Source organism: Pelobates fuscus, chromosome 4 (assembly GCF_036172605.1).
Source record: "Pelobates fuscus isolate aPelFus1 chromosome 4, aPelFus1.pri, whole genome shotgun sequence".
NCBI classification, from domain to species: domain Eukaryota; kingdom Metazoa; phylum Chordata; class Amphibia; order Anura; family Pelobatidae; genus Pelobates; species Pelobates fuscus.
Genome location: NC_086320.1, coordinates 73,357,893 through 73,381,712, shown reverse-complemented (window position 1 = coordinate 73,381,712; position 23,820 = coordinate 73,357,893). Strand labels below are relative to the sequence as shown.

Genomic DNA, 23,820 nt, shown 5'->3' with positions numbered 1-23,820 from the left:
ATTAGGTTTGTCCTGATGGTAAACGGTGACAAAGTAACATCCTATATCAATTTCAACATTCTTTTTGGATATAATGCATTCTAGGTGGACTGTACTACCTGAAGAGAAAGGGGGTGGGTGTTCTTCAAAATATTCCCAAAGCAAGCTGCATCATTCCATTTTATTTCTAAACCCTATTGGCAGATCAATATTTAATGCTTGGAGATTGTAGCTCCAAATGAGTCATATCAGGGGACTGCTGGAACCAATCTGCTTCTGCACAGGGCTGCTAATTATTCATGGGCTCCTGCCTCTAGCTCTTTCTTGTGCACAGCCCCTCTCTGCTGACTCAGTGCCTTATTTAGTCTGCCTCTCCACAGCTCTAGCCGGACCCTTTGCATTCACAGCCTCTCAGCCTCTGCATCCAACACCCTCACCATGGCTAAAACAGCAATAGGTAAGGACATCACTATATGACTATAGCTTCTTAAATCTACTAGATGGCAGGAAAAGGGATTCAGAAAGAATGTTTCTAGAAAAGGATTGTTTAAACAATACAATAGCTGAGAAGGGATGGGACCTGCCTAAGAGATCTCCAATATATGGATCCTTTAAGTAACCTCTTCAGAATATATATATGAATATATATATACACACACACACACACACACACACACACACACACACACACACACACACACATATATATATGAAGAAAAAAAAATTAAATACCATTAATTTATGAGTACTATATAGAACTGTGAGTGGAACTGTTGAAAATGCATATTTCTATTTTTCTAAAGAAATGATTGCAATATTTGCAGTAGGGATGTAGTCTGCTAGCATATTGCATACAATGACACCTCCAGTAGAAAATGGCTTAGATTGATTTAGGCTGGTGAGCCAGACACGCCCAATGTATACATGTATAACTTTATATATTTTCCTAAAAATTTAATTAGAATGTCAGATCACTCAGTGTATATTGGCTTTAATCTTTGATGTGCAGCTAGACTGTCTTTGCTAAATTAAGGGATATATTGAGAGAATATACAAAGGATGTTCAATCCCCCCCACCCCTTCCCATCCCCATGTCTATAAGCCAAATGCTACAGCACAATGCAGAGAGACCCCACCCATGTGCTTCTCTCTTGTTCACAGTCAGTTCAATAGGAAGCTGCCCCCCTTCACCTCCCTAACATTCTGTGTTCTCTCTGTTATATTAGAATGTGAACACCTAGTTCGTGTTGCTACATTTTGATTGATTTTGGCCATATTTTATGTAAAGACCTTTTGCAAGCCAGTTCCATTTTCTAAATCAACCTGGTTGCTATTAAATGTGAAAAGCAATCAACATTAATTCTACATTGGGTTGACTTGATCTTTTATTTTCATGTTTTGGATTTTTTTTTCCTTCAAATTTTTCAGAGGAATCATAATAATATGCATCGCACACACACAAAAAAACTAATTTCACTGTGTTTGAGATGTTTTAATATTTTTTTATTGTATCAGTTTTTTAATGAAACATGCACAGTAGTCATGTCATTCAATTAAACATTAACCCCCTCCCCCCCAGATCAACGGTGATTATTTGTCTCACAGCTTTTAAAATCTCTATTTATATATTGTATTTTATTTACTTGAGTCTTCAAACCAAAAAGGCAGATGGAAGGCAGCTAGACTTTATGAATTATTATATGTTTTCATATATAAGAAATATTAAAGAACATGTATATGACATATATGAATATATAGTTTTTTTTAGAGACAATGTAATGTTTTTTTTACATTACAGTATAGCCAAGCAATAAAAACAACCTACAACCTTTGAAATCATTTGAAATGATCACCATTAGCTTGGAATTCTAGAATCAATTAATGCCATTTTAAGATCATGTCTTGTAATATAAAGATACTTATGAAATCCATCAACTGTGAATGATAACGAAATGTCAGGATAATGCATTTATAATCACATAGAACATATTTCATTGGCAAAAGACAAGATAACAAGTGATAATGCTGTATATTTTTTTTTGTCTGACTGATAGCCCTTAGAGGTTGCCAGTGGATGGGAGAGGCCACTATGACAGCTATATATGTAAATTAACGAAACCTAGAGCTTTGGGAGAAAAGCCAGCCCTGCAGTGCCAAACATATCATCTCCTCCCTATTGCAGCAATCTGATTATCACTATTGATAATTTGTAGCATATTGGGGAGTGATCGCTGCACAAAGGCCACAATCCTGAACAATGACATTGTGTAAATTACATTATATGGTCAGGGAATTTATGTAGGAATAATCATGCATTTATCTATATAGTGCATAGAGCTGCTTTCGTTCATTTCATTTAACCATGGAATAGTGACAAGTCTATTTTCAAGAATTCTGTTATAAATTTAAGACAATACATGGCATATTGATTATAATATTATTTACATAAAATATATCACAATTTATTTAGCAACTTTTTAATATTAAATGTTATATGAAATTAGCTGTTTTAGAGGTGTATATTTTGATTTGATTTTTTTGAAATGCATATTAAAGTTTGTTTAGAACACACAAGAACATGTTTTTCAAGTTGTTCCGGATAAAGGATCGATGTTCCATAACGAAAGGCTTAAATCCATTGCAGATTGGATTTCAGTTTTATGCTAATGTATGGTTATTGACATTCCATGGATTTTACAAAAAATTGGATTTGCTTTTTTGCTCTTGGGAGTGTAACAGATTGAACTTCATCAGTATCCCAGAAAAGGGCTGGGTAAAATACTGCCACCTAGGGATCAAGAGAGAAACAACATTTTTAAAGGCACTAGAGCAGGACTTTAATCGGGAAGACTTGGATAAACTGCAATATTAATTATTTTAAGGGGCCTGTGCCCAATTCAGAAGGTAAAACAAAAAAAACTTAAGCTTGAAAGAATAATAATTCGTATCTACACGAAAGAACACAATTCAAACAAAATTTTTAGTGCTTCTCAATATTTATTTCCTATCAGAATCTCAACATACATGAATATAAACCACACTTTTTACTGAATACATATATTATACTTATTAGAAGACACGTGTTGCTTTTCACCTTTGCAGCCATACAGTATAGGCTAACAATATTATTTGATTGGAAACTAGCAATATCAAAACAGATTAGCATTAAAGTACAGCAGATAATAGCATGAAACAATAGCAGAAGCAATCTTAAATAATTGAGGAAACCTAACTATTTAAACCAATGTTTTTCAGTTTTTCAATGTGAATATACTAGGATAGTTTATATTAGCCGTTCTAAGGGACAGACACTGTAGGAAGATATGTGTTATATGGTCATTTCAGAACACATGTTAAACGATGACCTAAGAAAATGCATCCAAAGTTGTTTAATAAGAACCTTATTGAGCTGGAACTTTAGGTCCATCTAAAATGACAGACCTATTGCTGAATTAAACCAATACCAGTGCACACACAGAACATTTAAATAGCCCTCACAATATCGAGTTGCTAGGGTACAAAGGAGTTCGTTTAAAGACCTACTGAAATGTTAACATTTACAAGGCCTTTTTCTAAAGTGGGAATGCAAAGTGAGTTTCACATTTAAGATCAGAATAGGCACATTTCTTTTAAAAAAAAATCTCTAAATCAGCTATGCGTTCAGCTTCCGCAACTCTGGCTTTAAATTTAAAGTTTCCTTCATTTTAGTAAATTGCCCAGTTAATGCTAAAATTTCAGGATTTTAAGTAAAAATATATATTTTTTATTTCTTCTTGTGAGCATTTTGTTAATACAGGGATGTTGCAGAGAAATAGAAGTAATCCACACTAATTAATCCTGAAAGGCTTTTTTTTATTATTATTTGTGTATATGAATAATTACAACAGTGATGCTGGCAATAGTTAAGACCCTTTCCTTCCTTTGGTTTGTGATCTATTTAATTATCCACTGCCCCAAGATTTTCCATCCTTCCTTTCTACATTTTCCTTTCCTGGTCAATGACAAAGGACCATACGGTTGGCCACGTGTCTTTCCAGGGTGTGTCTGCTCTGTTACAATAATGTATTAGGATTATTCTAATACTTGCTTTCTACATTAAAAATGCTCATTTTGAAAAGGTAGATTTTTAGTTTACAAATTCATTGGAATTTCTCCTAATACAGACCTCATGATTAATAGGGAACATCTGGAACTCCAGTTGCATAATAATAGGTCTCATGTGATGATCAGCAAGCCTCCTGTGGACTGTAGACCTCATTATACAGAAACAGAAATTCTAGACGTTAGCAGTGCACATTTTACATTTTGCAGTTAGACAATGAGGTTGGAAATGAAAGAGAAAAAGTGACAGTGCATTGACAGGTAGCCTAATGAAGACAAGAAGAGAAACATTATATCTGCCAATTATTAATATCTTGCTATCGTATCTAGTTATGACAGTAATATATTGCTTGTTAGCTGCATTGCAACGTTTAATATTTCTATCTGTCTTCTCTGACTTACATGCTTGGAGACATACTACATACATCATAAAACCAGATAGAACAGGACTAATATTCTAGACACACTCCTTCTACATTCATTACCAGGTTCTGTTCTACACAATAGTATTCATCAGCCTTACTTCGAAAGCCACCACTATAGCATCTTCCTAATGGGCAACACCCTCCCTAGTCCTAGCTGCCATATGCTTTTCTAGTCTGTCTCTTTTTTTAAAGACCCTATTTTCTGGAGGTTATCTGGATATGTAACATAAATATCCCATTTAGATATATATCCTTATAGCTCTTAATCACAAAGCCGTCAGCAGGCTTATTGCACTAGCTCTCATCATGACATATTGTTTGGGCCTCCTAGACATGGTGCGTGACGATCTTTTTTTCTTTTCCAGTTTACCACTTTCAAGTTTACATTTGAACGTGCACCTTTCAGCATCCTTGCAAAAGGCCGTACACCAGGGGTGCCAAAAAAGTTAGTTAGTAAAAAATTGTGATGCAATTAGAGGATGGCCACCTCAACAAAAGAAAATGACAATAGTAACTAGAGTTGCATCCCTATAGGTTAGTACATATTATGAAAGATGCTTAGCCTGCATAATCTGTGCATTGTGTGAGATAATTGATATCATCAGGCTAAGTCACTGAAGTGAGCATTACTGGGAATTCAAAATGAATTAAAAGTGTATTTCACATTTTGGACCAAAATAGCAAACTGGAGCTATAGGTGACAGAGAATTTTTACAAATTCAGCTATTTTGTCTTTAAATTTGAAATTAACTTTGAATTCCAGGCATTCGCATTTTAGTAAATAATGCTGTATAAGTGCTTTGCTTTAATATTACAAAACTCCTTGCCTTGGTCATCTACATTGACTTTTTTTTTAATATATATTACATAAGGCCAACTTATTACACCAAGTCTGATTGTCATACTAGGCTTGAATACATGTCTAAAATTAACTGAATGAAGGACAACATGGATTGTGATTATGGTGGAGTTGCAGGTTGGAACGTGGTACGTGGCCACCAATTTTACAGTGTATTGTGCCCAACTATTAAAGAAGTAATAAAAGCACTACCTACCAAGCTGTCACCGTAGCTCCATTGGGGCCCAAGCTTATTGAGGAAGAGTTGGTCAAGCCTTGATCTGCTTGAGGCAGATCCCAATTGAGTCTGTACATACTGCTTTTAGACTGCCCCTCACTTGTCTCTATATGGGAGATGCTTGGTCATATTTTTCATATTTTCGCATTATATGTTGTAGATACCTAGAACTTGTATAAATGTACCAGAATTTCTTGACTGTGTACTCTAGATCCTGGTGTTTTATTTCCATGTGTTTTGTTATACCTCCTTGATGCGTTAATTTGTTGTCTGTTTATTGTGGACAACACCCCTCTTCTATATATGCTTTATTCTCTGTAAGTGTTCAATGATTTCCAGATATTCTATTGGAAGGTTTCTAAATCCAACATTGAGGAGAAAAAATGTGTACTTTGTTTCATACATACAAAGTTATGTCTGAACATTTTCCTAATCTAGCTAAGCACTGCTGTTAGCTTATTAATTTTGACTTACCGTGTTCTCCTTTAGAATATTATAATATAGATAAATTGTAGCAAATGTAGAAAATAATGAAACTTGCAATTACAACTTACTGTTCTAAATTAGAACAATGGGGAACAAAAATAACATATATTCCATGTGCATAATATTTCTCACACAGGGGGTTATTTACTAACGTTTACAGTCAATTCAAAGTGAATTTCACATTTTAGACCAAAGTATCCAAAATTGAAGCACAGCTGACTTGGAGAATGTTTCCAAATTGGCTATTTTGACCTTCATTATTAAATTCACTTTGAATTCCTGAAAAGTCTCACTTTACTAAATAACCCCAATTATGAAAATATATATTAGTCTATTTCCCTATTTCTAATTTATTGCATATACAGTTCGGCGCATCTGCTTTATCTCAACGACAAACAATTTTGTGTATTCTGCCTATGTTGTCATTTGCACACACAAAGAAACATGTTGAATTCTGTTAGGCCCAGAAATTGGGATTTCCTTCTGAGTCATAAGCTCCACACAGCCTCCGAGAGAGCAGTTGTCAATATTGGGTGATGGGAATCTCGTAGAAGCAGGTATATGCCACCCACCCTGGGCTTCCAAGTCTACCTCCACCACTGCTAAGACAGCAGCTACTTTCCTGACAATATTTGTGGTAGGCCCTGCACCAGGTCAATTAGTCAATGGTAAATGTTGCATTCTGTGAGCAGTTGGTGGGTGTTACTGGTTTTCAACATTCTATTTGAAGAGCATGATTACGTTTAAGGATAATCTTATGCACATGTCTCTGATGTTACAGCTACCTTCTCACTGTTATACAATATGGATCATCAAATAACACAAACATTGCTTTCATTAGCTGCAGGAAATTATTTATCAATTGATTCAGACAGATACCTAGTCATACGTCTGCATATTTTAATGGATGTGTCTTTCAGTGACCTTCATGTATATGGTATTATGTTTGCTGTAGATTCTCATTGTTGATGTTTTACTAATTAAATTAGGCTTGTGTATATAATGTGTATCTGACTTCTAAAAAGAATAAAAAGAAAATTAAATTGACTACTAAATATTTCAATATGGCTCCTAAATTTGACAATCCCTACCCTACTGAATTTTAGATATTTATTGCTGACAATTATCAGGCTTTCATCCGACTACAAGCCTAAAGAGAATGATGTCGTTTGCACTGTGTAGAATGGATTAGAGCAGGACCTGGTAAATGATTTTATTTAGACAAATGACTGTCATATTTGATTGCCTTGAATAATAAATAGGTGTTAAAAGTATTTTAAATTACATTTGTGGGGTACTTAGGTCTTTATATATTATTTCATGAATACAAATGAGCAAAGAGGGCAAGCCTATTGGGAAGAAACTGTGAGGGCCAGAATAATCTTTAAGAAACTGTAGCAGCTGACAAGTAGAATATGAATTGCTAATCATAGAGTAGCCGATTATTCAATCAACTCTACTACATATTTAGATTACTTTGAGGACCTCAACCCAAATCAGCTTTGGGCTGTGACCTTCTAGCTGTTGTGGACTACAGTTCCCATCATGTTATTCCAATGTTTTCCTGCCCAAAACAGAATAGTTAATGGTAGTTTAGTCATATTTAGTCCATGTTGACTTTAGAATAACAATGAGCTAGAGAGATAGCTGATGTTTCACCCAAGGGGACTCAAAGTACCGTATGCTTTTCAGAATGAATCCACATTGTCAGCCAATTAATAGATTATGCTGCTAGAGGTCAAGTTCTAAAAATATGGGATATTCTTAGGGTCACCACCCCTTCCCATCTGCTAACCAACTCACACTCTTAACCAACCGTCACTTCAAATTGTTGGTAAGCTAACTATAACTTCACACTCTTTCTCTTCACATTGATCAGTTACAACATTAAAACAACTGACAGGTGAAGTGAATAACATTGATTATATTGTTAAAATGGCACCCGTCAAGGGGCGGGATATATTAGGCTGCAAGTGAACAGTTAGTTCTTGAATTTTATGTGTTGTAAGCAGGACAAATGGGCAAGATCTGAGTGATTTTGGCAAGAGCCAAAGAGTGATGGCTAAACAACTGGGTCAGAGCATCTCCAAACTGGCAAGTCTTGTGGGGTATTCCTGGTATGAGTGGTAAGTACTTACCAAAAGCAGTGCAAGCAAGGACAACTTGAACCGGATCATTGGTGCCCACATCTCATTGATGCACATGTGGAAGGAAGGCAAGCCTGCCTGGCCCTGTCCACTTTCAAAAGCACCTTCAATGGGGACATGAGTGGACCATGGAGCAATGGAAGAAGGTGGCCTGGTCTGATGAATCACATTTTCTTTTAGATCAGATGGATGGCTGGGTTTTACCTGGGGAATAGATGGCAACAGAATGCACCATAGGAAGAAGGCAAGCTGGCAGAGGCCGTGTTATGCTCTGGGCAATGTTCTGCTGGAAAACCTTGGGTCCTGGCATTTATTTGACTGTTACTTTAACACGTACCAACTACCTAGAGATCGTGGCCCGTTCATGGCAATGGTGTTACCTGATGACAGTGGCCTCTTTCAGCAGGATAATGCACCCTGCCAAACTGCAAACATTTTTCAGGAATGGTTTGAGGTGTTGTCTTGAACTTCAAATTCCCCAGATCTCAATCTGATTGAGCATCTGTGTGATGTGCTGGAACAACATATCTGATCCATGGATTCCCCCCTTTGCCTTGGTGACAGATACTACAGGACATGTTCAGGCATGGCATGTATAACAGGAAAAAAAATATTGTCTAAAATATATCAATATAATCATTTGGGTGGATTTATACAATATAGCATTAAAAAGTAGCATTATTGGAAAGTAAACATTTTTGTGGGTAAAATATTTACAAATATAAATATTTGTCTATTAAACCCTCATAATCAATTCTGTTATAAAGGATATAATCCCCAATCTCTTATCAATGTGTTCTTGGCAGAATAAAATTTTTGACCATATGTCAGTAAGGCTCGGCAGAATTTCACTACTGAAAACACAATTTTGAAATCAATCTCCAATTTTAATATCTAGTAAAATACTGAAATAAGAACTGTAACCTTGTTTTTTGTTGCATAGATCATGATCCTGTAGTCTTACTGCTTAATTCTGTGCCTTTTGGGAGCTAACTCAATTTATTGTTTATGAAGGCCTAGCCACACCTCCCCTTGCTGTCACTCTAACAGCCTCCAGGAAATAAAGGTTTCATTTTGACAGCAATGTTTGTTTATTTGAGGAGTTCTTATATCCTGCTCGGTTAATTGAACTTTAATTCCACACAGGTGCCTTCTGTAGACTCTACCATGAAATTAATAGAACATGAGGTTAGAAATTCTCAATTAACACATTGTGCAATAAGGGAAGCTAAACAAATTAGCCTGCTTTTCAGGAAGTGTGTAGGAAGGCTTTTTGAGCCTTAACCGAGGGAGATGTGACTAGGGCTGCACAAACAAAGTGATTTAAATTACAGACAATTGAGCAGTTTTATGGCAGTGACATAAACACCAAAACTACTTCATTAAACTAAAGTTGTTTTGGTGCTTAGAGTGTCCCTTTAAATGGTGTATGTTCCAAGAGAGCTTGCTATTTCCATCTTTTACACAATTTGTAAAAGCTATTTCCCCAGAGGGCATTCGCTGAGTAATGCCTAACCGTAATGGAGGATGATGTAATTTATCTGTGTATTAAAAGAAATTAATCATAGTGATTACATCATCTCTGTGCATTTGTGAATTGTTCTATAAATTATTTGATATTAAAGGGTTATATATATATAAATGCAAAAATTTCTTAAAATCTGGAAAATAAAAAATAATGAATTGTATTGGATTATTGATCAGTTCTTTTTCAGTTTGAAATTGTAAAATGTCAATTCTCCTTGACATTTTGAATAGTTATAAAAGTTTATCAATAATTGTATAAAAGTTTATCAATAATATACAAGATCAAGTGAAACTATATTGTCTTCATCTAAATAGGCCAGTTTTCACAAATGTTAATTGGCTCTGCTTGCCATGTCTCCTCTTCGTTGAGGATTCAGGAATTAAAATATCCCACTGCTACATTGCGGTGGAAGTATAATAGAATATAATTTGCAGTTTACATTCTTTATTTAGCATCAATGTCTTCGATTATGTTTTTTTGTGCAACTTTATCCAAAGATTTTGCCCACAATCAACTACAAAAAAATAGCACAATTAACCACCCTAGTTAACCACTGTGTCTATTTCATGCCCATTTTAGATTTTTTTTAGACCAGGTCTGTTGGTATTGTTAAGTAATAGACCAGATGTTTAAAATGAACTCTATATCTGTTTTATACCTGCCTGAGGATAACAGGTTTAAGGCATGTCTGTCCCTGTAATCATACATACTGCTGTAATTGACTCTAATAGCACCCCTGGACTTAAAGTAATATATCTCTAAACAGGGTTTTTTTTCACCAGCAAAAACCCAGTGAAACCCATAACGGGTAAGTTCATTATTTATGTAAAGCACTGATGGCTCCAACCCATCCTGTGCTCCTAACACAATTAAGGACATTGAAAAAGACATATTAAATTAAAATAATTATAATATAAACCTTTATATGATTATATGGTGATCAGAGGAAGGCGGTCGATTAGTGATAATAAAACCCACATTAAAAAAATAAAAGGTGTTTGTTGAAAATGTTTCTAAGGCATGTAATGCATTAGGAATTATTACTCAAAACGTGTGTTTTTTAAGTGAACTATTCTATATCTACTACAATACTAAATACAAAAAAAAATCTTTATTATAGTTGATAATTGGACTGGAATTATTATATGTTTAGCCCCATATTATTGAAAATACATCAACTATAAAAACGTATCATTCTACTGAAAAAATTGACTTTCTCACCCCACCGGATGGTATTTTGTGTATTCCACATTCCTTTGTCCTCTACTAGAGGCCCAGGAGTCTGAGGAGTATCTTAGCTGTTCCTAGAACTGCACTCTTCTGGACATCAATCTCAGATGCCCAAACTGGAATCTGTTGAAGCCTCTCTCCCAGCTTGGAAATCACAGCCCCGAATGCTCCTATCACAAATGGGACTACTAGTGCCTTTACTTTCCATATCCTTTCTAGCTCTTTTTTCCGTCTTTAGTATTATTTGTCCACCTCCTTATTTTCTTTCTTCCTGATGTTATGGTCACTGGGTATTGTCACATCCACCACCACTGCAGTCCTCTGTTCCTTATCTACCACCACTGTGTCAGGTTGGTTGGCCACTACTTGCTTGTCTGTCTGGATCTGGAAGCACCACAGGATCTTAACCCTGCCATTCTCAACTACCATTTGTGGTATCTCCCATCTTGCCTTAGGCAAGTCTAGCCTATATTTTGTGCAGATGTTTCAGCACACAATCTCAGCAACTTGTATGCTGTTCCAGCTAATATTTTGTACCTGGATACAATGTGCTAGATTGTCTCAGAGGACTCTATGCAGTCTGTACCTTGGGTCCTGTTTGGTGTGATAGACCTTCACTTCTATTTTTCTGGTTCTGAGTGCCTGTTCCTGTGCTGCAACGATTAGTTCTGTCTTGGTGGTTCAGGTATCTGTGGACCACATTTCCTATCCATGCAGAGCCTTACAGAGCTGGAAACATAGATAACATCGACAATTTTACCAGTCTGATTATTTTAGTCTACAATTTGAAATTCACTAAACTAGTGAATAAATCTGAAAGAATTCTGTGTTCTGATTAGTCTCCCAGTAAAAACAAAATAAGCAGGTAAGGAGTGGAACAGATTAGAGAAATAAAGAGATACAGCTATAAACTTTAAATTTTAATATTTTGGTATTGGCTTCCAATATGTTATATCCTTTTTCAGTGAAAGATCTGTTTGAATTGCACATTTACAATTAACATAGACACAGCACAATTTCATAATTTATATTTGTATATATTAGTCCATTCTGATGACACATAAGTGCATACATCATACTATAATGATGTACAAATAATGGTATGCTTTATTAACCGGTATATATAAGTTTATACTAAAGGCACACATCAACATGAGTGTTATATAAATATAGGTATTTATAAGGTATATGTAATATTATGGATGTACAGTTCAATGGAGGTGCTTGTTCTTAATGAAGGTGTATCTAATCAGATATATTATCTTATAGCGAAAGTACTTGTATTTTAGTTTATAAGAGAGTAACATCCCCTGGATGTTTGGCAAAAGTAACATCCCCAGGACGTACTTGGAAACTAGAGCAATCTAAAAGTACCTTCCCTTGTTAAATACTTTGTTGTTATTATTATATTTGTGTTATATATTAGTTTACATTTAGGTGCACATCACATATAGCTTTGTTAATTAAGGTACACATTCTAATTTAGGCCTCAATTTAATATATTTGGATAAGCTTTTCAAATGATTTTACACTTTTTTAAATATATTTTTCAAATGATTTAATATTATGACAAATATTTAAAAATGTTATATTTTTATATATTTTTTTAATGTATTGGTATATTTTGTATATATTATATATTTTCTGGTATTGTAATATTTAGAGAGAAAAATGTAAAAAAGTTTATCGAAAATATTAAAGCTGGACCTTAGTTGGAAAATAATAATAACGCCCAAATTGTACTTAAAAACTAGAGAAAGCTAACTTTCTAAATTAAATACCTGACCCTAGTATTGTTGGAATTGCTACAATCCCCATCATCAAGGTAAATTGCATAATTACAAAGGTGTGAATAGGTTCTACAATTGGTCCATTAACCAACTGAGATAGCTCAACGACTCAATGATTTACTCTGTGCTATCTGCTGGAGATGCAATCAAATTAAAATTTTCGTTTGATTTACTGATCGGTTGCATTTAACTTAATCTATTTGTCTGGCAAAAAGTTCATTATAAAGCATAGCTGGGAGCATATAGCTTGCTCCAGAATAATGTCTGCTTCTCGCAGGCTGATGACGGTTTTATAATCAAATTCATGTTATATCACCGAGAGCACTTTGTAAAAATAATGAGAAACTGTGAAACCATCGAGGCTTATTTCTTAAGATCTTATAAAACATAAAGCTTTGCAAGTGACATATCTGGGTTAACCTGAGGGATCTCTGTCACAGCACACGCTCCATGCGTGTGCCCTAAAATATCTTCCCCAGGTAATTACCCAATGAAAGTCATGGTAGGGGGTACAATCTCCAAGCAACTGGAAAAGAGAGTGATATTTCATAATGCATAATCTTTTCATTTACTGTCCTAAATTAGCAATTAAATATTCAACTTGACAATTATATACACTTATTTAGTATTATGCATTCTTAATGTAGATCCAAGAAAAATTCAGAAAATGAGTGATCAGAGTAATAACAGTAAAAAAAAATGTTTTAGAAGAGTTTTATAATAATTGGAAGGTTTCTGTTGAATAAATAAAATGATAAGTTGTATGCTAGAGGAAAATATACTTAAAGGGACATTATACCAAAACCACTACAAAAAACACTATAGCTTGGTAATGGTTCTGGGGAAAAGAGCCTGTCCCTTACATGTTTCTGAGAAAAGACAGTGCCTAATGCCACCTCTAGTGGCTTCCACTCAGACTGTCACTGAAGGGACTTCCTGAGTTCAGTCCGGCAAATATTGCAGGACCGACTTAGAGCAACTCCATGCTCTGCATTGAGTCAATGCATCTTTATGAGGAGATGTTAATTTTTGCAGAGTGGCGATAGCTGCACATACGCACTAGCCTGTGTCAGAATGTGTGGGTCAGTGATTGTGTATTGTGTGTCGAATAAAGTGTGTGCATGTGTAGATTAGTGAGTGCATGGTTTGATTAAGCAAATTCAACAATTTATATTGAAATTTTTGAGTGCTATGCATTTTGTGTATTATATTAATATTTGCATGTGTATATATTTTAGACATCACTTAAATATGCGCAAAACACTCAAATTGTAGAGAATAAAAATCTGAATCACATTACTTTAAAAATACAGCTAACACACACCACATATACATTACATACAGGCAGCAGACACACCTTATGCACAGCCAAAACCCACGCCACGACACACATACACATTGCATATAGCCAACAGACCATGCACAGTACATAAAGACAGCACACACCGCATACACATTACATACAGGCAGCACACACCATGTATACATTACATATAGACAGCAGACACACATTACATACAGCCAATAAGCACCACACACACTAACTGTAGCAAAGTTAGAGAATATTTCAAGATTAGTTCTTTTCACTTCCATTATTCTGTTCATTTCAGTTTTTGAAAATTAATTTAGCAAATAGCCCTGTCAATGTCCACAGCTCTAGGCAAGGGCCCCCAATCATTGCTATTATTTTGTGTTAACTTAAGATAAGTAGATTGTCCTTTTGGACAAGTAGATTGGGCTACCACTTTAGTCGCTTGGACAAGTAGATTTAATTTAAAAATAAAAACAATTAAAAAAAAAATCCACCACAGATACTAAGAATAACACACGATCTATGTGATGTTTTACACTGTGTGTTGTGATGTTGGTGTTTCACCTTGTTATAAATAAAGAATTTAAAAAAAAAAAATCCACACCCTTGTATGTATATTGATGTTTTTGAGAAAAATTTTCTTTTCTATCTTTTTTGATGTGCAGCCATGTTGGGTCAGATTTGACTGTTATCTCACCAACTGCCTGAGTACATGAAAAAGAAAACAATAACAGATAATAGTGCAGATTAGCAGTGATATACAGCGATCCACTCCATAAATTAACACCTTACATAATTCTAAGTCTTTTCATCAGCTCACAATTTGTGCATATTAAGAAATTATAAGACTTCACACATTTCCATAGATATAATACAGCCATATGTGAGGACAAAGAATACAGAGATCATCTTGTAAAACAATATTACATTTTTTGTAATGAATAAAAGAATATGTATACTTAAAATTATGGCACAGTAAATGACTCACAAACACAGATAAAATATATATAAAATATAGAAAGTAGACCTACTCTGGTCCTGTCACTGCAGATGCGGTCTCTCAGATACTTTCACCAAAATATACAATTAGATTTAGAAGCATTGCATGTTGCGTTAATACTAAGAACCAATATATATCCAAATATTTCAGCAAAGAAAGGTGGACACTCGCAGGTCTTATTTAGTGAAAATAAATTGCAAATGTATTAGTGTAGCATCCATGTTTCGGATCTGCCAATGTGTTGCCAAACGTTCTTTTTTAAAAATCATTGTAATTGATATTAGGGATGTGCATGGGCAAACAATTTTGTTCAGTTCGGAAATTCGGGTAAGTAAAAAAATGTGTCTGCTTCGGCAATTTGGACCAATGGCATTCGGCACTTCGGAACTGCCGAATGTCGTCACTTCGGAAGTTCAGTGCTTTAGAACTGCGGCACTTCGAACATTCGTAAGCATGCGAATGTCCGAATGGCATGTAGTTCGCACTAATGTACATTCAGAATGAAACAAATTGCACATGTCTATTTTATATATCCTATATAATAATTGGCTATGGATGTTTGTCTGATGCAGTCATGCGCAGTAGAGACTGTGCAAGACTGCATGGGACAAACATCCCATGCCGTGTGGTGAGGGAGTAAAGTACTTACAAATGTCTGAATAGCATTAAATTCATACGAATATACATTCGGAACTAAATGAATCGCACATGTCTAATTGATATTATAATCACATTTCTGGACAAAGCAGCATAATGAGGTATACAGTGTATTAAGTTTACTTTTACAAATTTCCTATAGTCAATGACTGGTTTTAGAATTTCTTGTACATTATATTTAATTTCCTTTTTCCTTTTCTTCTTATCTCTACATTGAAACATGATCACAGAATCATGCTCAGCATAGCTTTTTGATCATACAGTAGTTTATCTATTATGAAGTCCAAATGAGAGGCCATAGCCAAGCCACATATCACGATTTCGTTGGGGTCAAGTGGCAAGTTCCTTTTGTTCTGTTGGCTTAATCAGGACTTTTTAATTTATTTCACATGAAAAGTATTCCAAACACAGAGAAAAACGTTATCCAACACGCTGGACGATTAAAAATAATGTCCTTTATTGGCAGCTGTCAAGGATGGGAAAAGTCTAATAAAGCATTTTTTTTTTCAAACATATACATGTTTTTCTGTTGGTAGGGCAGATATATTTTGCAATCACACCACTAATGCATCTCTAATCACTAATGCAAAAAATAACAATATAGACTACCAGGTTCAAATGTAGCCTACTATTTGGACCATGTCAAAGTCACTCAGATCTTGCTGATTTTTCTTATTTTCAACACTTGCTGCCTAATCCATTTTTTTTTTTGTATTGATGGAGGGGAAAAGAACTCATGAAAGGTGCCAATGTAACAATATAATCAATCAATTATCATATGAAAGAACACATATAAATAGGTATAAAACAGATATGGTGCTTTCCTGTTATGTGTTAATGACCAACCCTATATTTTAGAAAAGTCAAACAATGAGGGTTGTCATAAGGTAGATCCATTTGCAGCTAGAGTTGTGCTTTGATTAGCCGAAAATACAGCCATTATAAAAATCCTAGATAGTGACCTGAAAACCCTGCAACATCCTGCACATTTGTGAGATAGATAGATAGATAGTGTCAGTCATAATAAAGCCAGAATGTCCTTCAATGCATGTGTGTGTTGGTTACACAGAGATATGAATAACACCACCAATGTGCATTATAAATTAAAGTGCCCAGAAAAATGGTTATTGTTGGAGAGTCATTGTGACAGCAAACGTAATACAAAAGACATTGTGCTCTAGACTAAGGAGGTGGCCTCAGCTCCAGATTCACATATGTACAATAAAGGGTGAAGGCCAGGTACTTGTCGTTTTTCTTGGTAGATTTTTAATGAAGTAACTCACATAAAGACAATGCATCAGTCACACAACATGATCTTTATCAAGTCATTTTGATAAAGGTCTCATTGTGTGACCAAAACATTGCCTACATGTGAACTGTTTCTGTAAAGAAAAAGAACACAGTGTGTCTGGACCTCATCCTTTAATGTATATATATATATATATGAGCAGAAAAGTACAGTCAGCTGTACATTAAATGCACACAACATATTGACAACATATTGATCAAATCCAAGAGCATGAATTCTAATGAGCTGAGCCAGCTTTCATTTTCAGTGCAATAGTGAAATGCTCGAGAAAAGCTTGGGATGCAGGTAATGATATCAGGACAATATGTTCTGCATGATTTTCTTGTGCCATATGGCTAACTCTAGGTGTTGTATAAAACTGCGTCAGTACTTAAGCAAAAAATATCTTGCCTTCTGTCATTTATTACAAGCCCTGGGGTGTTTTAAGGTACCTATTTAAAATTGCATTTTTATATTTCATTCACAATTTTTGGAATATCAGTAAAATATGTTTTGCATTAAAATATAGTTAACTTTCCATCTAGAAAGTTTATTATTTGTATTTATTGTAGAAAATGAAAAGGAAACACCTATCTGAACATGTATATATCAAAATAATTTTCTGGGATCAATTTGATATAATGTACTGAAGTACACTCCAATCTAAATTAGATTTAATGCTTTTCAAGTTCACAAATGCTTTGGTGCAATGATGGCTATTTTTTTAGTAATGTTAAGTAAATTACTGGAAATAAAAAAAAATGGCAATGGAAAAAATAACCTACAGCGCAAAAGCAAAACACAGCGTTTTGTGAAGAAAAAAGATCTGAAAACGTTTCATAGGTATTGTCATTGCTCCAATGTACCAATTTTTGGAAATCTGTTCTTAGGTGCTCTACAAATCAAGGTTAGAATTCTTAAAAAATTAGGGACATCAGATTTAGACCGTCAGATTTTGTAAGTAAATTCCATTTATTTTACTTAAATTTAGAATCAGTGTGTGACACCACAGTGCCATAAAACATACTACAAATACCAAATGCTGCCAGGTAGGGTAACTCCTATCAATCTCGGGCATTTGGGAAAAAATATTTTTTAAGTTGCTGCCATAAGATTGAATGTATGCTAGCCCTAAGCGTTACTCTAATTCTCAAAAGGTATGCAAAATCAAAGATGTATAATTTTAGACATTTGATATTTGTGGATATGATAAGACAGCTGTGGTATAAAGTAAAACAAAAATAAAGTTAACTTCAAGTGAACCATAGTTTGGTTAGAAGAATGGCATATAAATAATTCCTTATCATCATGAGCTTAATCATTTGTACAAGTTTAATTCCCAAATATGATGAATCATCCTCCTAAAAATAAGAAATAATTACTTATCGACTAAGACAAAAATACTGTCATTTCTTTTTTTTAGTACTCACCTCAAAAAATAATGCTAATTAAACTAAGGGAAATAAAAAATGGCAATGGCAAAAACAGCCTACAGCGCCAAAGGAAAACACGTCTGTGAAGAATAAAGATACAAAAAATGTTAGCAAAGTCTAAAACCCGAATCCATATAATATGATTAACCTAACTAACTGCTATGTTATTGTACAGCTCAGTATCATATAAGAAAGCTAACTGTGCCATATTTTTACTTCCAGCCTACAAAGAGAAGATGAAGGAGCTCTCTATGTTGTCTCTTATCTGCTCCTGTTTTTATCCCGAGCCACGCAACATTAGTACATACACATATGATGGTAAGTGATCATAGCTAAAATTGCTAAGTGAATGCAAATGTCAGTGATTTTCTGATTGTAGTGTCTGTAATTTGGTTAAACGTCTGCAATTATGCACTCATATGCTGTTTGGAGTCCATGCTTCCATGGCCTGCTCTAGATTATCTTATTTTAGAAACTGACATCAAAGTACGTTTCACTGGGAAATGTATCCCTTAATTGTATTATATTGATGTTAACTTGAAGGATAACATTGAGATTTCAATTGATATGTTGATTCACATTTCCCTTTAATTCACATCTCCTGTTCACTGTGTTAAAATTTTACCATAACTCTAGGAGAAAAATAATTATTCGGAGGCCGGATGTCCATGGAAAGCAAAGAGTTAAATTTAAATCAAAACCATTTCCCCATCTCCCTTCATGTTAGAACCTTGAATTCCTCATGGTAAATCTAGATTTAAATTAAGAAACTGAAATTACCTCATTTAAATTCCATTTTGTGATGAAAACCCTAAAGCAAAAAAACTTGTCTGCAACAGAAAGCCCTGAGCTGAAAAATACAGAAGTATTAATATATCGTCAAATTCACTGTATTATCTTTAGTAATTCTGCTTTTTTTGTTGGTTAAAAACAAAATAAAATAAAAAATACAAGATTGCTGAACAAATTGTAGACATCTTTCCTGAGAGGAAAAATAATTGAATGTACGTAGCGATTTTTCTCATCTGATTTGCAGGAATCAATTAAGTAGCAGAGTGTTTTAAATGCCATTAAAGTAAGTGTATTGTTTATCGGCCCTAGAGTTCAATAATTAACAGCCAGGCCTCATAAACTAATGCACAGTTAAAAGTATTAATGATATATATAGATGATTAGTGTAGGGCACCAGTATCACTGAAATTGTACCCAATTCCATTTACTTGCCTGCTGTCAGGGATCAGAGCAGAGCCAAGGTTCCCAGTAGAGTAATATTAAAAACAAACGGATAGATAAAACATTATAATGACCTTAGAGTGGACTGAGTTAATGTTAAAGTGTATTGCATCTCGAACCTGGTCAGGATATCATAAGATTGTGTGGGCAGTGGACAAAAAAAAACATGGACAAGCTAAGAGCAGAGTAACAGAAGTCTAGAAAAATGGATAACATGCAGAAACCATAATTGGGGTTATGATGATAGGTATCTTGGATAGGTCCTAACCAGCTGGCTTCGATTGGGCCTAACCAGTTATCAAGCATGGATCACATCCAAATGTATGTTGTATTTGTATAGGATGGGTGACAAATCTATAATCATATAAAAGTAAATAGGGAAAAACAATTTTTAGTAGATTCTTCCGGCGTTAAACTAATTTCCAATACCTTATTATTATTATTATTTTATTATTTATATAGCGCCAACAAATTCCATAGCGCACAATGGGTGGACTAACAGACACATAATTGAGATCAGACCACTGTACGTACAGGAACAGAGGGGGTTGAGGGCCCTGCTCGATGAGCTTACATGCTAGAGGGAGTGGGGTATAGAGACACAAAGGGTTAGAGTAGGGGAATTAAATAGTTTGTTAGAGAAGGGTTTATTGAGTGCTTGGTAGGTCATTTTTGGCAGTTGCAGGAAATGAGTCATGGGGTGGGGGATGAGAAACCTGCTGACAGTGTAATTGATACGCTTTAATGAAGAAGTGAGTTTTCAGAGATTTTTTTAAGGAGTGGAGGCTGGGTGAAAGTCTGATTGAGGAGGGAAGGGAGTTCCACAGAAGAGGTGCAGCCCTGGAGAAGTCTTGAAGGCGAGCATCAGAGGTGGGGATCCGGGCAGAGGATAGGCGTAGGTCTTGGGCTGAGCGCAGGGGTCTCGACGGGACATACTTGTGTATGATGGAGTATAGGTATGTTGGAGCAGCATTATGTAGGGATTTGTAAGCAAGTGCCAGAATTTTGAATTGGGCCCTATATCTAACTGGAAGCCAATGCAGTGACTGACAGAGCGTGGAGGCATGGGAGGTGCAACTGGACAGGAAAATAAGCCTCGCAGCCGCATTCATTATAGATTGCAGCGGTGCAAGTTGGGAACATGTAAGACCGGTGAGAAGGGGATTGCAATAGTCAAGGCGAGAGAGAACAACAGCATGAACCAGTACCTTAGCCACGTCCGGTGTTAAATATGGGCGGATGCGCGCTATGTTCTTGAGTTGGAAGCGACAGGATTATAGAAATTAGTGCTCCAGTAACCATAAACAAAATACTGTTGCAGTTGCCTAGGGCCTAATGTATATCATGTGTATGTTGCGGCCTATGTGACCTACTAAATTAGCTTGAGGATCCATTTTTTTGTATTGATGGAGGGGAAAGGAACCAATGGACTAAGAATCTAGAGCCTGCAAGGGTTATACTCATATCTTTTTGCTAGAAGGGAACCTGCTACACCAGTTAGAAGAAACTTTATACCATGAAACGGCCTCTGACCCTGGATCACAAATGAAGGGTTTACAACGCACAGAGAAGAGGGAAAAAAATACCTAAGCTTTATCAAAAAATAAAGACTTTGTATGATTTAGAACCGATCTTGGTGGTATGAATCTCTTGACAAATTAACTAAACATGGCCTAAGTAAAAGATGTATAAATCAGTTGAGCCACTAATTGTTATGAGACATAGGGTAGACTGCTATAATAAATGACATTGATCAAGGAAGATGATAAGCTTTATAAAGAGATATATTTTAGGAACTTTTTAAAGGACCAGAGCCTGGGGAAAGTTTCAAGGAACACATTTAAGGTATCTTGTTCCATGTGAATGTTGCTGCCCTAGTTAAATTGTGTAGGCTGGAATTAGCAATGTAGGTGCAAAGACAGTATCCACTTAACTGTCAGAGCAAAGTGACTGCGAAATGATGTCGGAGAGACTTGTTAAGAGCTTTGTGTTCATATTTTTAATGGTATTTGGAGGGGTTTGGGAAGCAAGTGTAAGGTTTGGCATAGAAATAATGTGTGAGGAGTTGCAAGTAACAATATTAAATCTGACAACAGGCTTTTAATATATCTGGTCCAATTATTTGATCCTAGTTAGACCCCAGCTGTCTTATCGGAACATTTATTACAATGCTCCTCCCTGATTCAATAGAAATGTGTATCTATGTGAACTAGAGGCACACTTGCACAAGTTACTTCCATTTATGTTGATGTCGTACTGTTATTTGCAGATATGGAAGTGAAACAGATTAACAAGCGAGCATCTGGACAGGCATTTGAGCTGATTCTGAAGCCGCCCTCTCCAGTGTCAGAAGCCCCACGGACCTTGGCCTCTCCAAAGAAGAAGGATGTTTCCTTAGAAGACATCCAAGCAAAATTGGAAGCTGCAGAGGAGAGACGAAAGGTGACCTGGTGTAAAATGTGTGGTCTTAATTTTATAGTTGTATATTGAATCATTAAATTACTTGAAAGAAATTTGAAAAATATATTTATTCTTCACATAAACCCTTAAAAACAATGTTACTCAAGCACATTAAATAATGCACAAATTCAAGTATAGGAGTACAAGATGTAGTGTATATTGCAATGTATCTGTGCTCCTTATATTCTTATAACAATCAGGATTCTCTCTGTAGACAGAGTAAGGATGTGCACACAGATTAACAGACTACAGGGTTAGTTCCGCTATGACACTAATGCATTTTGTTCAATAAAACTGAATGTCCTCAGGGGTGCATAGTAAAGCAATTTCCCTCTTTTTATAGTAATCCAATTTTCAATTTCCTTATTGACAATCTTACATCACACAAATTATTAACTCTTTCTTATGCATAACTCTAGCTATATAATATATGCTCATTTACACATGACTTTTCAAACAAGTCATATATAGCTGATGTCCTACTAAAGCATATTTACCCTATTGAGATATCATTAATGCAGTTAGTGTGACACGTTTTAATCAATATGGATTATTGTATATTTAGATCAAGATGTACCAATCAAAATTTCGGACAAATATACTTCACATAAAACATAATAACAATGTTACAGTATATCATTACAGTGTTGCTGAGAGTAAAAAAAAAAAAAGTTTATTGAGAAATTTAACAAACAGGAAAAAAAATATTAATAAAACAAATTTATTTAAATGATACTACTAGAGAATAATTATTTGAGGTATATTCTTCCAGCAAAATGTGTGCACGAAAAAAACCTTTTTAGACAAAACATTGGCATATATAAGTATGTATGGTTTTATTTCATAACGTGCTCACCTATCTTTACCGTCACTTACAAAAAAATTGTCTCAAAATATGGTTGTAGAACACGTGTGCTATATATTCATATCTGCGTATTTTGAAAATTTCACAAAATGCACAACTAAAACTCAGAGCTTTATCTTTCAAGCAAATCAACAGGGTATTTAACCAAAAATGTTTTTTTGTTCATTAATATCAGCTTCAGGAAGCACAAATCCTGAAGCAACTGGCAGAAAAGAGAGAACACGAGAGGGAGGTTCTCCAAAAGGCACTGGAAGAAAATAACAACTTTAGCAAAATGGCAGAGGAAAAACTGACCTTCAAAATGGAACAGATCAAAGAAAACCGTGAAGCCTACTTAGCTTCTGTTCTGGAACGTCTTCAAGAGAAGGTAGGAAGCATTTTCACATTTTGCTCATCTCTGCATAATTATAAAAACTCATTTCTAGGCATTCAAAGGTCAGATGACATTCCAAATTCCAATTTATATTTATATGCAGATACATGTTTTAAAACAGTCTACCCCAAGGCAAAAACATTAGATTTTGAAACCAATATATCGGTACAAGCAGAGAACAGAAGTGATACTTCTCTAAAAGTGACAGTTCATTATTCCCTCACCTCTGTAAATGCTATTGGGTTATTTTCTGGGGTAAGTGAAAATAGACTTACCTCTGCACAATAATTATGTGTAAGAGAGACATTTCAATCTGTAATTTGCTTGCATTAGGGGTGTGTTTAGTTACGAAAGCTTTGTTCATGGTGGTCAAATGACAGAATCAGACCTTTTCAAATTACGCGATTAAAATAACAGATTATAATACCTACATGTTT

The 23,820-nt window shown here is 35.0% G+C and overlaps 1 protein-coding gene across 1 annotated transcript in view; it reads left to right on the top strand.

The window, feature by feature from the left end:
- Nucleotides 1-227: 227 nt before the first annotated feature.
- Nucleotides 228-23,820, top strand: part of STMN2 (stathmin 2) — a 28,134-nt gene continuing 4,541 nt past the window's right edge. The window contains exons 1-4 of the mRNA XM_063451302.1: nt 228-436; nt 18,675-18,770; nt 21,955-22,127; nt 23,186-23,377. Coding sequence (XP_063307372.1) covers nt 418-436; nt 18,675-18,770; nt 21,955-22,127; nt 23,186-23,377 — 480 coding nt within the window. The 5' untranslated portion in view covers nt 228-417. The remainder of the gene's footprint in view (nt 437-18,674; nt 18,771-21,954; nt 22,128-23,185; nt 23,378-23,820) is intronic.